The sequence below is a fragment of the Arachis hypogaea genome, chromosome 6, assembly GCF_003086295.3.
Source record: "Arachis hypogaea cultivar Tifrunner chromosome 6, arahy.Tifrunner.gnm2.J5K5, whole genome shotgun sequence".
Taxonomy (NCBI): Eukaryota; Viridiplantae; Streptophyta; class Magnoliopsida; order Fabales; family Fabaceae; genus Arachis; species Arachis hypogaea.
In genome coordinates this window covers 111,126,062-111,142,889 of record NC_092041.1, presented here as the reverse complement: position 1 = coordinate 111,142,889, position 16,828 = coordinate 111,126,062, and the positions used below count along the sequence as shown (strand labels likewise).

The window sequence follows — 16,828 nt, the reverse complement described above, 5'->3', positions numbered from 1 at the left end:
GCCGCAAACGGCTCCGCGGTGGCGAAAGAGGAGTATCCTTCTGATAATAATGCTTGTTGCCTTTTCTTTTATTCTTTAATCTTCTTTTAAAGTTTTTTTACAAGATAACACATGTTTTGGTTTGCGACTTTGAGTAATAGGCTAAAAGAAAATAAAGCTAGTGTTGCCTAGAATGGAAAGTGAAGTTTCAAAATAATTTATCAATTTTGTATCTGTTTTTGCCATCTTTTGCAGGTAAAAATTTTCACAAATGTTTCCGAAACAATTATATATGATCTAAGGGAAGGAAGTTTAAGAGGGCTAGAGGAAAGAGGAACATCAAAGGACTTAGGATTTAAGTTGTATTGTTTATGTATTTTTCTTTAATTTTTAGTTTTGGAATTTGAACTCGAGATTTATTTTGTATTTTGAGTATTAGTTTTTTAATGTATAAAATAATTATAGCTAAAATTATAGATGTCACTAATTATTATTTGATTTGTCTTGTAATAAAAATTGCATATATATTTATAAGTTTGGTAATAAAAAAAGAACTGAAAAATTTATATTTTGTATTGATGAAGGTAAAAATCAGAAAAAAGATTTTTTTTAAAAATTTTATAAGGCTATTGCTACGCTTTTAAAGCGTGGCCATATCTCTCTGTATCGTCACGCTTTTAAAGCGTAGTCATATCTCCCACATACGGCCACGCTTTAAAGGATGGCAAAAGAAAAAGCGTGGCAAAAGAAAAAGCGTGGCAAAAGAAAAAGCGTGGCGATAGGTCACCAAAAGCATGACGATAGAGCAATCGCCACGCTTGCAGACGCCACCCTTTCAAAAGCGTGGTGGTAGCTCAAAAAGCGTGGCGAAAAACTATCGCCACCTTTTTTCAGCTTTTCGCCATGCTTTAAAAGCGTGGCAATAGAGCTGTTTTCTTGCAGTGATAAAATAGTAACAAAGATAGCTCTTGTGCATCTCTTTCTTCATCTTTTTTGCTTACCTTCTTTTTAGTAGGGATCATGAGTGATACTTATGTATAAATAATAAGTATAAATTGTATCATATATTTTTTTAGTAAATTTTTTATTATTTTTTAAATAAGAAAAAATATTGTAAATTATTTTAAATCAATAAATTTTTCATTGTTGCAATAAGATATTGTACATTTATTTTATTTTTAACAATTTTGATAAGTATTTAAACTAACAAAAAAATATAAAATTATTTTTAGGTATAGGTACAACTACTTCAATTTAGAAATAAACAAAATTTATTAGTAAGTTTCTATAAATAGTAATGACATTGGTCATATTAGTTTCACTCAAAAAATGAATATGATTCTAATTTAGGGATGGCAAAATTCTCCGCGACGCGGGGATCCCTACAGGGACTGCCCCGAATGGGGATCCGATTGTGGGGAATTTTTCCCGCGGGGATGGGGATGGGGGACAAAATTCCCCCGAAGCAGACGCGGAAACCCGAGCGGGGATCCCCGCCCCGTCCCCGCTATTCCCCGAATTTATAAATTCCTTGAATTATCCTTAATAGTTTATTTCTCATATATGTTTTTTAGTCATTTCTCACACACACATATATATAGAAACCCAAAACTCCTAATCTTTATTTGCATAACCTCTCTTCAATTCAGAGATCCCTAAGGCTGTCCATACTCCATCCAACCTCTCTGCAGCCACCCCTCGTCACCCTTCTCACTGCATCGTCACACCTCACCGTGCCATCACCCTTACCGCGTCGTAATTTTTATTTGCGGCATTCCTTTTCGTAACTCTGCCGTCTTGTCCATTCTCCTCTCTGTTGTCGCGTCTCCCACCTCGTCCATTGCTTTTTTCTTTGGCTCGTCGTTGCGTCTCCCCATTGCGTTATTTCGAAAGAAGTCACCATTGTGTTATTTAGACTTTTTGTATAAAATCTTGCAGTTTTTGTATAAGATAGATACTTGTAGCTCTATTCATATGAAAATTAATAATTAGTTAGAACTATTATGTAGATGGGGAATGGGGTCCCCGCAGGGAATGGAGCTCCGTGGGGAATGGGGATGTGGAGTAATTTTTCCCCACGGCGGGGAATGGGGCGGGGATGGGGAATAAATCTGAGGGCGGGGATGGGGAGCAGGGAGGCATCCCCCGCCCTGCCCCATTGACATCCCTATTCTAATTGAATGGTAAATTTTATCTCATGTTGTACTTGCTCAAATCGATTTTAACATAGAAATACAAGAGTTTAAAAATTTTACTTATGAATTATGAGAAAAATGTCTACAAATTTAACAACAAATGTTTTTTAAATAATTATAAGAATATTTTAACTATTTTTAATATTTTTAATTATATAAAATATTTAAAATAGTTTTTTATTTTAATAAATAATAATATATATTGTTTCTAAACTTATTTAAAAAATACATAATTACGTAATGGTATTTAAATATATTTAAATATATATGAAAAATATTTCTTTATTTTTTTGTCAAGAAATGGTTGAACATAAAAAAAATACATGTATTAAATAAATATTAAATAAATATCTTATTTAAAATGTATTCGTTGTATATACAATAACTGAGCAAAGTATTTACGATCTATTAGTAATGATATTTATTTGTCAACTGACAAAATAAACAAAATAATAAATATAAAAATTATATAGATATAAAATTAATAACTAAAAATTATTAAATAATAATTTAATTAATTCAGTTAAATTATCTAAGGATTTTCCAATTATAAATTCGAGCCAACGCAATTAGAGGGGAGTGTTTACCCACATTAAAAGAGAAGAAAGTGAGCGAAGAGCAATGATGCATGCACCCCTCGAATACTGTACAATACGTACCACCAGCCCACTGATGATTACAACGAATACAATTGAGAAATGAAGCCCATACAAGATGGCTTAGCAGTTGGCAGTATCAGAAATACAAAGAATATTCCGAAATTCCACAATTCTCCTCTTCAACGAATATCTAATTCCGGAACCCAAACCCAAACCCAGCGTCCCTTTTTTTAGTTTCCTCAAATCCATTCCGTTCCACTCTCTTTCAATCCCCCTCGTCATAACAGAAACAACCACTCAGCGTTCTCCTTCATTCATCCTCTTAATTCAACACAAAACGGTGTCGTTTTGAAAAGGGGAATATCATATCATGAAGTTCTGGAAGATTCTCAACAACCAGATCGAGCAAACGCTTCCTGATTGGCGCGACAAGTTTCTTTCCTACAAGGATTTGAAGAAGCAGTTGAAGCTCATCGCGCCCGCCAAGGACGCCGATAACAACCCTCCCACGAAGCGGCCCAGGTTGGACGGAGACGGCGCCGCCGAAGATGGGGAACAAGAGGAGGTGGCGAAGGAGGTCAACGACTTCTTGAAGCTGTTGGAATTGGAGATTGAGAAGTTCAACGCTTTTTTCGTTGAGAAGGAGGAAGAGTATATCATCAAATGGAAGGTATCCGTTCTTGATCTCTATGCATAATTGCATATTGTGTTTATTTTCCATCTCTAAAATTTGGGATATAATAGTGTATGCTCTTTTTTCTTAGGTATTGCAAAATCAATGTTGTTTTAACTTTTAATTTTTTAGTATTGTCGCTTGCAATTATAAAATCAAATCATTGATTGAAGAGTAATAACTAAATAAGTCCTTATTAGGATGTTTTAGTTGGACACTTTTGTCCCAAATCTTATTAGACATATCAGTTCCCCACTTCATATTCTCCCCATTAGAGACCGTGAGGCTTAGCTCGCCTATATAGCCGTTAAGTGTCACGACGTCACAATGGGTACAAATCAGTTCATATTTCTGGAGGGATTAATCCGAGAATTTTAAAACAAAAAATTAGGGACCTACTTATCTTTTTCTCTTTAAATGACGGGGACTGATTTGACTGACGGGAATGGAGGTTGATTTGTCTGTCTCGCAACACGTTGTACTTAACGGCCACATAGGCACAGTTAACCTCTAACCATCCACGTAGGCATGTGCAGTTAGCCTGAAGAATTTGGGATGGGGGCTTATATGTCTAATGGAATAAAAGTTTGGAGTTTATAATTTAAGTCATTGATAGTTCAACGATAGTTCTCTTGAGAGAAATATTGTTTATGATGTGCTTGAATATTCAAACTTGTTTCACACTAGTTCTTGTTACAGTTGGCAAAGCTAGTGTCTAGTGATGTGAAAGGAGTTTCAACACTTCAAAGATTGAATTGTTATTTGATCTGAATCAAGTGCTAAATTGGGAGCAAGGTTGATTTTTCAGCCACCTTATTGCTAGTTTACTCCAATTTGCATCCCAGGATTGCTTTAATAACTAAATTTCAAGACCAGTGAAATTTAACATGGGTAATAATTAATCTTGGTGTTTGTGGATGCTTTTTGTTGTTTAGCTTTTGCGATTCTTGGAGGGTGTGGGTTATAGGTTTGATTTTCCGTAATGAAATTTACATTTTGTTTACCATAAATTCCTTGCACACAAGGCATGTTATTAGATAGGCAGAAACTGTTCAGAAAAATGTTATGAGCTGGATTAGACATATTTTAAAGATCTTTTGTTTGTGTTTGTGATTCAGGAGTTGCAAGACAGGGTTGCCAAGGCCAAGGATTCAAATGTAGAATTGATGTCTGTAGGGAGGGAAATAGTGGATTTTCATGGAGAGATGGTTTTGTTAGAGAACTATAGCGCACTTAACTACACGGGTATTTTTCATGAGTTTAACTGTTTAGGTGATGAATTCTGTTTGTCATCTTTGAACCGGTTAACCGGTGAACTGTTAGAGAACTATAGTATTAACATGTGATAGATGACATAAAATGGCATGCAAGTCCTTGGAAATAGATTTACCTATATGATTTACTCTTCAAGTTATTCAAATCAGTCTCTGCCAGATAATGGAAGGACCCGCAAGAAATAAGCTTAAATGATTTAAGGACTAATCACCAAATATTAAATTTGATTCATGGACTACTTGCTATTGAGTTTTCTTTTAAGGAATTAAAACACTAGTTTACTTTATATGTAGGCATATGAATCAGAGGGAGGAAAATCATAGGTTGTGCACTATTGATTCTTGGATACTTCTATTGGGGAGCTGTTGAAAACCAATTGTTTCAATCCATGAGGAACTAAAAACTATTAATATATTGCATTGTTGATTTACTATCCATTTTCTTTTCTAATTTTTAGTTTTTTTTTCTTTTTTCTTAATGACTGAATGAAAGACTCATGCAATTTGAATTTGTCTTCTACTTCATACACTTGTGACTAATGGGCACCTAAGTGGGAGTGAGTAAACCCAAAATGAATAAGTAATATCAGATGTAGATAACAGAACACAGTATGACTAATTGGCAGAGGGGTAGTTATACTTTGAGGAAATGAAAACTTTGAACCTTTTATGAAATTTGATCAATGTATAAAGGGAATTTCTCAGGGTTAGGAGGGATATTGAAGATAAATGTTTAGAATGATTGATTTCTTTTCTTTCAAATCTGATTTCCCCTTGTATGTATAGGTTTGGTGAAGATAATAAAGAAATATGATAAACGAACTGGTGCACTAGTTCGCTTACCTTTCATCCAAGACGTCTTGAACCAACCTTTCTTCAAAGTTGATGTGCTTAACAAGATTGTAAAGGAGTGTGAAGTGATGCTAAGCATCCTTTTCCCCAGAAACAGGCCTCCAGGATCATCGTTATCAATTAACGATGATTATACGGAAGAAGGGTGCGCCTCCATAACTACCAATGAAAGTAAAGCATCGCTAGCTCAGGTCCCTAAAGAACTTGCTGAGATTGAAAACATGGAGAACACATACATCAAACTAACTTCGTCAGCACTGCAAACATTGGAGCAGATTAGGGGTGGAAGCTCAACTGTAAGTATATACTCATTACCGCCTCTCGGTAGCAAGGCTCTGGAAGAGGAGATTGAAGGCAAATAACTGTCTCTCAAGGAGCGAGCAGCCTAGTAGTTTCTGTGAATAAAAAGCAAGATAGTAGGCTGTCTTTCTGCTCTAAACCATGCAGGCAAACATAGATCAGGGCAATAACACTAGATAGCCGCTGACTTTCCATCTCTTTTCTTCTTTCCTGTTCAACAATGCCATTTTGTGTTGTGAATCAAGGGTGATTGGATGGAAATCTTGGCCTTTTTTCGTGGAGCAATATCTGATGGTAGATGGATTATAATGCAGCCTGATTACTTTTTCCCACTTAATGCAAAATTTTTCTGAGGCTTTTAGGTTTTATGGACTGCTTAGCTGGTTAACTAAACTTTTTAGCACTTGTAGCTAATATCAATGTGTTAACAATTTGTCAGCATATTGTAGATATTCATGAGAATACTAGAGATGGATGAAAAGACATGAATATAATTTTGTACTGCATACTAATATATGGTATTGTTTTGTGGAGAAATTATTTGGTGTGCATCAGTAGCTACCTTACAAGCAAGGTCTTGGGGTGAATCTGAGTTTTTAGATGCAAAAAGAAGAAAAATGCTCATGTTCATTTGTTGCTGTAATAGATGATCCCAGCATCTGAATGCAACAATTATAAGCTGCTAGGTTTTTCTCCAGTTAGCACAACATTCAGAAGCAACTAAATGAGAGCTTTTTTTAATTTCCAAAGTTAGGAGTGTAACTCGAACCTGAAAAACCTCTAGGCGAAGATGAGAAAACTATGCCATTTGAGTTATAGCTCATTGGCAACCAAATGAAAACTTGGTGACCTGTTTTGTTCAATTGTAATTATATGTAGAGATGGTTACATACTTAATAATCACCTATGAAAGTTGGGATCTAAGATCTAATAGGTGAAAGGAATAACTCCATGAATAAATAGTCTCTTTTTTCCTATATTTCTTCAGCTCACATAGTCACATACCCCTTTTAAGGATTTATTATAATTATTATTTTCTCAAAGTAAACTGATTTTACATATGAATATTGTTGTGAGAAGTTTATAGTATTCTACACTATATTTTTAAAACAGAATAAAATCAATTTTTAAAGAAAAATAAAATAAAAATATCAATTTTCTTTCCCTTTTTTAGTACATAAATGCATGCTTTCTTGTTCAAAATGTTTACACTATGAGCAACCCTTTTGTGTAAAACAACTGAAGCAAAATTTATCATGTTTCAAATAATCCAGCTAAAGGGATAAAATAAAGGATAATTCATCCATTATTATATATCCATTTTTCCTCTTTGTTTTTGGATGAAATAAAGGATAATTCATCCATCTCATGCTTCTGTTATGATGTTAGACACATCTGTTGCTTCATTATCTTCTTGTAACCTTTTTCATTGTGTCTGTCATAATGTTATGATGTTAATGCAATTTTCTTAGTGAAGTTTATACTCTTGCTGGTATTTTTTGGATACAAATTCAAGCTCTTCTTTTATCTAAGTTTATAGCCAAATTTGCATGTATGACAAAAGAAATGCATAAAATTTAGTTGTGCTTTACATAATATATGTGATATTTGATTGGAGAAGTTGGCCAATAAGTTTAGTTGCTGCATGCACAATGCGGGATTCAAATCCTAACACTTGTTTAAGCGGATTAGTAAGCTAACTATTAGACCAATCCAACTTGGTTAAAAAAAAAATGGAGCTCAATAAACCTTTAATTTCCCTTATAAATCTTTTTCTTATTTTTCTAGAAGAAACATACAAAGGATGGTTGTATTTCAATTTATTCGGGGACATAACAAAGATTGTAATTTTTCAGTTGTAACTTTGATAAGTGTAGCATGTCCTCATCCCTTATTTTCCCATTCTTTTCTTTCCTTACATGAACTTGTCTTCTGCCTTTTCCTTTAGTTTCTTTGTAATATTATTAAGCTCATAGTTCTAATTTCGATCATGGTGTGGGCACATTCAACGTAGACAGTTGGATATTACTAGGCACCTTCTTCATTGTGTAATTTTGTGGCAAGATATTAGAATTTTGCCATGGTAGTAGTGGATTTGTGAGTAACCAACAAACATGATTTTTAGCAAGTGTTTATTAAACCTTGATCTAAATTTACTTTTCGAGATTCGAACAAAGAAAAACTATGGTGAGAAAATTAATAGTAATAATTGATATGCTCATAGGCAGAGTCAGAGTTATAGGCAATATCTCCATAATAATGATTGATAGCACAAAATTTTAAAATAAATGGGAAAAAAATGATGGTTCAAGTAGCCAGGCCCACTAGGCCATATTGGACCCAAGGAACTGCAGCCTGTTATCCCTCCACTGTTGGGAGTAGAAAGTGTTCGCTGCTCTGTGAAACCAGCCTCACGCTTTGCCTTCCATTTTAGGAACCAAGAAGTCCGAGCCTTCGCCCAGACCACCTGGCCCAACTCTCAACTTGGAGTGGGCAGGCCAGCAAAGAGAATCCTGAGACCCAACCCAGTTAGCCATAGAACTTGTTCCATCACTTTCATTGCCCCCACTTGGGTCACAAGTTGGCGTTACTCAACTCGGCGAGCAGTGTAGCTTGTAAAAGTTATTATAAACACTGAGATATTCTACTTTTTCCCAATGTGATACTTCTAGAGCATTTCAAATCTTTTTGTAGGTTGAACAAAGAATATTTTATTTTGGGACAACAGAAACTATAACGAGTTTGTGATTGTAACTTAGGTAAATACTGAGTTCTGAAGTATGAATTTTAGCTTAAACATTACAATGCACGTTTATAGTATTGTTGTTCAGCATATTAGAATATTGAATTTTAGCTTAAACATTACAATGCACAATTAAGATTTTCCTGCTTTGATATTTGGAATTTGATCGCAGTAGTAACTAAGCCCAAACTCAATTGTTGAGTAAAGGTTACAATCCTAAAAGGAAATTAGTATAGAGAAAAGGAATTTCCCCCTTATGGGTAGTGATAATGATTAATCTGCTAAGCGCTTATACAAACTTGTATAGAAATGACTGCAAAAACATTCTAGAGCCATTGATCAACGTAGTTTAGAGAACTCTTTCTTACTTTCTATTAACCAACAATTATATGCAAAACTACTCTCTTTTATAAACAAAACATCAAGGTAAGACTTGAACGAAAAGCATTTATGCATCACAAATTTACAATAATTCTAATCTTAAACCTATATATGATGAAATTATGTTTCAATTATATGACAATTTAGGAATATTATTACCATTGATAGAGCCTAGATGAAGATGATTCCTTCAAGAACAATTGGAAATAACCAGATTTTTCATACATCATGCTATAAAAAACGTAATTATTAACACCTAGAAATATTCATATAAGCGCCTGTAGCTCAGTGGATAGAGCGTCTGTTTCCTAAGCAGAAAGTCGTAGGTTCGACCCCTACCTGGCGCGTTCCTTTTGAAAATTTACCTTTCTTTATTCTGTCAGTGCCAACCAACCATGCTTCCATATTTTTCAACCTTAAATACCACAACACAATTTACATGACCAACCTTTACAAGATCTACTACTAAAATATATTGGCCAACCATAAACACCAAGAATGTAGCTTAATATAAAAAAATCATGCACGCTAATCCTTATGTTCCTTTTGTCTATGTATAAATAGAACCCCCACTTCATCAGATCATAGTACCCCTCAACTCAAACCTTAAGCATCTAAAGACTTGTTTGTTTTTTTGTTCCTAGTTTAAGATGTCCTTAATAGCAGAATCACCAGATTTTCTTCAAGTCTATTCTGATGGCACTGTGAAACGCTTTGCACCAGAAACTGCTCCACCATGTTTGGAACCATCCAATGATCCCAATGGATTCAGGTCCAAGGATGTGGTCATTGACCCATTAAAACCCATCACTGGAAGGCTCTTCCTTCCTCCTTCAGTTTCCTCATCAGAGAAGCTTCCAGTGTTGGTTTATTTCCATGGTGGAGGCTTTTGCATTGGCTCCACCACTTGGCTTGGCTACCATGTTTTTCTTGGTGAATTCTCTGCCACTTCAAGGTCCATTGTTCTGTCTGTTGATTACCGTTTGGCTCCGGAGCACCGCCTTCCCACGGCTTATGAAGACTGCTACGCTGCAATTGAATGGCTTCGTGATCAAGTAAGCATCTATCTTGTAGTACAAGTAAACTCCCAAATTTTGTTCTTTAGTTAGTATTTAAAGAACAAAAGAGATGATAATTGTTTTAATCTTTTTACATGTATAGAATAACAACAAATACAAGGTTAATTATAACGAGTAAAAACTCACGTACAGTTGTCTTCGTGTGAAATTAATAGTTGAGAATACTTTAAACTCAAAGTAAGAGGCTTGAATTATAAATCCTACAAATAACAATATATAACTTTGTTTATAAATTAAATATGAAAAAAAATGAATGCAAAGCTGGTATTTCTAGAAGATATATACTTTAAAGTATTTGTTGATGATAGGCAAGCACAGAACCATGGCTCCAACAAGCAGAGTTATCAAGAGTTTTCCTCTCTGGGGACAGTGCTGGAGCCAACATTGCACATCATGTTGCTGTGAAAACAATTCAGAAGTGGGTGTGCCCTGTGAAAATCAAAGGAACAATGCTAATACACCCTTACTTTGGTAGTGAGAAGAGAACTGAGAAGGAAATGGAGGATGGAGGTTCAGAAGATGTGAAGAGCAATGACATGTTCTGGAAGCTAAGCATACCGGAAGGCTCGAACCGCGACTACTTCGGCTGCAATTTCGAGAAAGCAAACTTGCCTGAGAGAATTTGGTCCAAGTTCCCAGCAATTGAGGTGCATGTTGCTGGTTTGGATTTCTTGAAGGAGAGGGGTGTGATGTATGCAGAGTTTGTGAAGAAGAATGGGGTGAAAGATGTGAAGCTTGTGGAGGCCAAGGGAGAGAAGCATATTTATCATGTGCTTGATCCTAAATCTGATGCAGCAAGGTTGCTTCAGAAACAGATGAGCCAGTTCATGAAGAGGTTTTAGCATCAACTATGATGAGTATCAATGGAATATGTTTAAGCTTATTCTGAGAAATAATCCATAACAATAGTTGCACTAAAATAATGAGAGAGGTGTATTTTAAGCTTGTTATGTAGAGCTTATAATACACACAGATATTTATCTTATTTTCGTTTAGTTTTATGTTTGGTATAATTTTTAAAATCAAGTTGTTTACATGTAGTAGGATATTTGTTATTGTTATCAATAAAAAAAATTATTCATAATAGCCAGATGATAAGTGAAAGTCAACTTATAAAAGCAGTATGAGTGTATGACACATACTCTTAAAATTGGATATTTGTTATTGTTATCAAGTTGTTTACATGCAGTAGGATACTTTTAGTATCCGAGGAGTTCGAACAACATACTCTTAAAATTGGTTTGAAATTAATTAAATTATAAATGAATTATTGTGTTTAATTATTTAAAATAAGAATTAATTCGGTTTAAAATTGATATAATAATTTTGTTTTATATTTATAATAAATATTTTTTTATCACCATCAATAATTATCATTAGATTCTCGTCAAATTTATGTGGAATTGCATATCTTTTTTTTCCGAAATATTTTTTTATATTAAAACTTAGAAGAAAAAAAAATATTTTATATTTTTAATGAGATAAATCATTTTTCACCCGTACCCAAATAACTCAGATGCATGACGTCATACCTCGAAACTAACTTTTAAATTTTCAAAATTTCACCTAATCAAATAACAGTTTCTAGCACCTCTATAACATTCGCGCACATCTCGGCCACTTCATATGCAAGTCAGTTACCATTAAGTTGCTTGAGCACATTTCAGCCATGGCATAATCAGGTCAGTTATCGCTATATAACGATAAATAGATGGCAGTCACAGCTATAGAGGGTATCGAATCATACCACTTTTAAGTGATAGTTTTAAGAATAACCTCTGATATTAAGAACTGATTTGAGCGTCGAAGTCCTTTTTGTAGGTCTGGCGCACAGGTCAAACCACTGAAGGGCTTGTAATTGACACTAGGATCTTGAAGTTGAAGACTTTACTGGTGTTACTGAGCTATACCTCAGAGAACCGTTCCAGACGAGAGCATTTGGCGCCCACCCCAAAAATAACCCCGTGTTTTATTACCCCTTTTCCTGTGTTCTTCTTTCTTTGCATAGTACTGAACCATGATGGACAACTTCATAGCTCCACCACCACCTCCAACTAATGCCGAGCTTTTAGCCATGAATGCTTCCCTACAGGCGGAGGTCCAGAGAATGGCTGAGCTCCTAGCAGCCAAACAAAATAATGACAAGGTGAATGATGAGCGCTAGAATGTTAATAATGGCAACCCTAAAGAAGAACCCCAGCCCGAATCAAACATGAAGTTGGGAGAAACACCTCATAAGACAGAAAGGCAAAGAACGAGTCCCTTTTCTGAAGAAATAATGAATTTTCAAATGCTAAAAAAATTTACACTTCCAACAACATTGACGCCCTATAAGGGGATCAGAGACCCCACAATGCACGTCACTAAGTTTGAGTCCATGATTTCTTAACGGTGCCTTTGACCCTATCTTGTGTCGATCTTTTCCCACTTTCTTAAATGGAGCTGCTTTACTTTGGTTTTCAAATTTGCATGCAGGATTAATCTCCAGTTTCGACGTGTTTGCCGGACTCTTTGTGAACAACTTTGCAGCGTCCAAAATCTACGTGCAAGAGTCAGACTACCTAAGCACAATTAAGCAAGGACAACATGAAAGCTTGAAGGACTATATACAAGATTTGCAACAGCAGCACTGGAAATACCAGATCTTAATCCAGAAGTCCATTTGCATGCTTTGAAAAGCAGGCTCCGTCCTAGAAAATTTCAAGAGGTGACAGCAATAGCAAAGCCGAAAACACTAACCGAGTTCAGAGATAAGGCAACCGGTCAAATTGAAATTGAAGAATTAAGGGAGTCCAGGAGGATGGATAAACCACTACCTCGCAGGGACAATGATAAGCAAAGCAGAATAAGCAACACTCGAGATGGCAAGAAACCGTTCAAATTGACACCAAAACTCGACTCCTACATGCAGTTCAACACAAAAAAGGAGGATATAATAAAGGAAATCTTACATGCCAAAATCATTAAGCCTCCTAGCAGTGCTATAACGTGCCAGGACCAAAAGTATGTTGACAAGAATAAACATTGTGCATTTCATCAAAAGTTCGGGCATACGATTGACGAGTATGTAGTAGAAAAGGACCTTTTGGAGTGACTAGCATGACAGGGATTACCGAATAAATATGTTAATGGTCGAATACAGAGGGACACAGTGAGCCTCCCCATAGCAGCAGATCAATCGAATTCAGCCACGGCTATGAAAAACAATGTAAGATGGTTTGCGCCGAATCCTCTTCCCCCGACAAGAAAAGTTATAAACTACATCTCAGAAGGATTTGCGTGCTGAGAAATTACAAGTTCAACCAGGAAAAGAAGTCACCGAACCATGCTAACTCTCATAGGGAAAGAAGCATAACAACATGACCTAGCTCGTTCCGTGCCAAGTATCACCTTCAACGAGTCCGATTTTCAATCTAAAAGTTAGAATCTGGATGACCCCGTGGTAATCTCTGTAACTATAGGGGAAGCCACAGTTCGAAAAGTGCTAATGGATCCAGGAAGTAGCACTGATGTAATATTTTTGTCAACCTTTTAGAAGATGCAGCTAAACAAGAATACTATGCAGCCCTCATCTGGAGAATTAGTCGGCTTCTCCGGCAAAAGGGTCTCTATAACAGGTTATGTATGGTTAAGGATGACTTTAGAGGAATATCCCCATTCGAAAACCTTAGATATCCAATATCTAGTGGTTGATTGCGTCAGCCTTTATAACATTATATTAGGGCGCCCATCCTTAAACTATTTCGGTGCTATTGTTTCTACAATTCATCTATGTATTAAGTTTCATGTGCAGGATAATATCATTGCAACAATACACTTCGATCACAAGGAGGCAAGATAGTGTTATACTGCAGGATTAAAGGCCCAACCGTTAACCTCAGCTCCAATCCAGCAAATCAACTCGGTATATAACGTTAATGATATACCAACGTTAGCAGAGCTCAATCCATGATCCGATAGAGAGGTCCGACCAACACCAACTGATGATCTTTGCCAGGTAAAATTAATGACAATGAGTCACAATATACTATCATTGGCGATGCTCTGTCTACAAGTGAAATGCAAAGACTAATCACCTTGCTGTGAGCAAATGCCGACCTATTTGCATGGACCCCTACGGATATGCCTAGGATAGACCCAAATGGCATGTGTCATAGGCTTGCTCTAGACCCAAATGCCCAACTAATACGTCAGAAGAAACGCAACCTTGGAAGGGATAGAAACGAAGCAGCAATACAAGAAACTCACAAACTGTTAAATGCTAGCTTTGTTAGAGAAATTCGATTCACATCATGGTTAGCAAATGTAGTCGTGGTGAAAAAGAACTCGGGAAGTGGCGCATGTGTGTAAATTTTACCAATTTGAACATAGCTTGTCCAAAGGACCCCTACCCATTGCCGAGAATCGATAAGTTAGTTGATAGCACATCCGATTTCAAAGTACTAAGCTTTATGGATGCCTATTCAGGCTACAATCAAATTATAATACACCTTGAGGACCAGGAGAAAACAACATTTATAACAGATCATGGAAATTTTTGCTACAAGGTGATACCTTTTGGCCTAAAAAATGTAGGCGCAACATATCAGAGACTAATGGACAAGATTTTTCAAAATCAAATAGGTAGAAACATGGAGGTATACATCGATGACATGGTTGTCACATCAGAAAATGAACAGAACCATCACTCCAACCTTGAGGAATTTTTCAACCAACTAAGACGATACAACATACGACTAAACCCTGAGAAGTGCACCTTTGGAGTTCAACGGGGAAAATTCCTCGGATTCATGCTAACCTACAGGACGATTGAGGCAAATCCAGAAAAGTACCGAGCAGTGATAGAAATGAAGTTGCCAAACAATGTCAAGGAAGTACAATAATTAACTAGACACCTAGCAGCTCTATCACGTTTCTTACTGGTGCGAATTTTCTAACCACAAACTAACCGGCAAGTGCACCAGGTCGTACCAAGTAATATCTTACGTGCAGTGGCGGAGCTTGAACCAAAATTTTGGGGGAGGCCAGAAACTTAACATAAAAATTTAATAATAATATTTATATCAAAATAAAATTTATAAATATAATTATTCTTTAAGTTTGTTACTAAGATAATAAATAAATAATTCTACAGATAAAAAATATAAAATAGTTTATAATGGTACTCTTCGAGTTTTTAATGACTTAAAATCTTCAATAATTGAGTCAGAACTAAACTTTTCAGCAATTTCTTTCTCAATGTAAATAACCAAACTATCCGTAAGAAAGTCGTCCTCCATCTTGTCTCTTAACCTTGTCTTTATTATTTTCATTGTTGAAAATGATCGCTTTGTAGTAGCTGTAGAAACTAGAAGAGTTAATATCAGACGAATCAATCTATCAATCAAGTAATACACTTTTGACTTTTTTGTTTCTGCTAAACATCTACACAGTTCATGAATAGTTGACAAATTCTTCATTTCTGGATGCTGACGAACATCAAGAATAAAATGCTGAAGCTGAAAAGGCAAATTAATCTTCTCTTGTTCAGTAAAGTCTTCGGGATAGTAGCTATCAACAAGAGTAGAAATCTTAGCAATGTCAAACTCAAATGAGGTCAGGGTATTGTAAGATCAATACAAACTCAAATGCAAGATCAATACAAACTCAAATGAGGTCAGGGTATTGTAAGCACTATCTGCATCACCACGCTGAGAATAAGTTGATCCATCAACAATAATCTTTTGTAAAACAGTCAACGTTGCACCATACATATTTATCAAACTGCAAAAAGAAGAGAAATGAGAACTCCATCGAGTATCACCTGCTCGTTTCAAAGTACCAATTTGATTTGCCCCTTTACCAGTTTCAAGTTCATCAATCTCTAATAAATGGACAATTTCATCTGTCTTGGCAGCATGTAACTCATCATGTCGCTTACTAGAAGAACAAATGATATTGACAATGAAAGTCAATTTTGAAAAAAACTGATGCACAGGAATAACTTCTCTTGATGCAGCAACTAATGCAAGTTGTAATCGGTGAGCAAAACAGTGGATATAGTAAGCATAAGGACAATCTTTTAAGAATAATGCTTGTAACCCATTCCATTCTCCTCTCATGTTGCTAGCGCCATCATATCCTTGACCACGAATATTAGAGACATCAAGACCATGTCGAGAAAGAATGCCGCACAATTCTTGTTTTAGAGTTAATGATGTAGTATCTTTGACATGTACAAGATCAAGAAAACGCTCTTGAATAAAACCATGTATATCAACAAATCTCAAAACAAGTGTCATTTGTTCTCTTTTGGATTCATCACGAGCTTCATCTACTACAATGCAAAACTTGGAATCTCCAATTTCTTCACAAATATGCTTTCTCACCTTGTTTGAGAGTATATGCAAGATTTCTTTTTGAATTTGATGTGAAGTATATTTAGCATTATATGGAGCATTTTCTAACACAGTTCTTGCAACTTCATCATTGTAAGATGCTATGAGTTTTATCATTTCAAGAAAATTACCTCGATTTTTTGATTCTGGAGTCTCATCATGGCCTCTGAAAGCACAAGCTTGAAATGTAAGCCAATGAGTTGCATCAATGGAGGATTTTAGACGCAATCAATTCTTTTGAATTTCCTCAGAAGTATGATCCTCAATTACATTTTGGATGTGACTTGCCTGATTCAATAAATCTAGACATGCTCCAACTGCATTATTGTGTGGTGAGCAAGGATCTCCAATATGTTTAAGAAAAGCACAATTCTTT

General features: G+C 35.6%; 3 protein-coding genes, 1 long non-coding RNA gene and 1 other non-coding gene across 5 annotated transcripts; 3 read left to right on the top strand and 2 right to left on the bottom strand.

Moving 5' to 3' along the window:
* Nucleotides 1-2,747: 2,747 nt before the first annotated feature.
* Nucleotides 2,748-6,409, top strand: LOC112755699 (SPX domain-containing protein 2). Its single transcript, XM_025803955.3, has 3 exons — nt 2,748-3,443; nt 4,565-4,691; nt 5,507-6,409. The coding sequence occupies exons 1-3, from the start codon at nt 3,144-3,146 to the stop codon at nt 5,932-5,934; spliced, it is 855 nt and encodes a 284-aa protein (XP_025659740.1). The 5' UTR covers nt 2,748-3,143; the 3' UTR covers nt 5,935-6,409.
* A 2,861-nt stretch (nt 6,410-9,270) lies between these two features.
* TRNAR-CCU (transfer RNA arginine (anticodon CCU)) lies at nt 9,271-9,343 on the top strand. The gene has a single exon. It is a non-coding gene; the product is annotated as a tRNA-Arg (tRNA).
* A 52-nt stretch (nt 9,344-9,395) lies between these two features.
* LOC140173383 (uncharacterized) lies at nt 9,396-10,773 on the bottom strand. The gene is made up of 4 exons (XR_011862010.1): nt 10,634-10,773; nt 10,361-10,504; nt 10,206-10,275; nt 9,396-10,025 (listed from the first exon to the last, which is right to left on the bottom strand). It is a non-coding gene; the product is annotated as an uncharacterized lncRNA (long non-coding RNA).
* Nucleotides 9,626-11,007, top strand: LOC112754174 (probable carboxylesterase 6). Its single transcript, XM_025801749.3, has 2 exons — nt 9,626-10,051; nt 10,384-11,007. The coding sequence occupies exons 1-2, from the start codon at nt 9,647-9,649 to the stop codon at nt 10,915-10,917; spliced, it is 939 nt and encodes a 312-aa protein (XP_025657534.1). The 5' UTR covers nt 9,626-9,646; the 3' UTR covers nt 10,918-11,007.
* Nucleotides 11,008-15,228: 4,221 nt separating this feature from the next.
* LOC112757806 (uncharacterized) lies at nt 15,229-16,569 on the bottom strand. The gene is made up of 2 exons (XM_029293908.1): nt 15,722-16,569; nt 15,229-15,625 (listed from the first exon to the last, which is right to left on the bottom strand). The coding sequence occupies exons 1-2, from the start codon at nt 16,567-16,569 to the stop codon at nt 15,229-15,231; spliced, it is 1,245 nt and encodes a 414-aa protein (XP_029149741.1).
* Between the last annotated feature and the right edge of the window lie 259 nt (nt 16,570-16,828).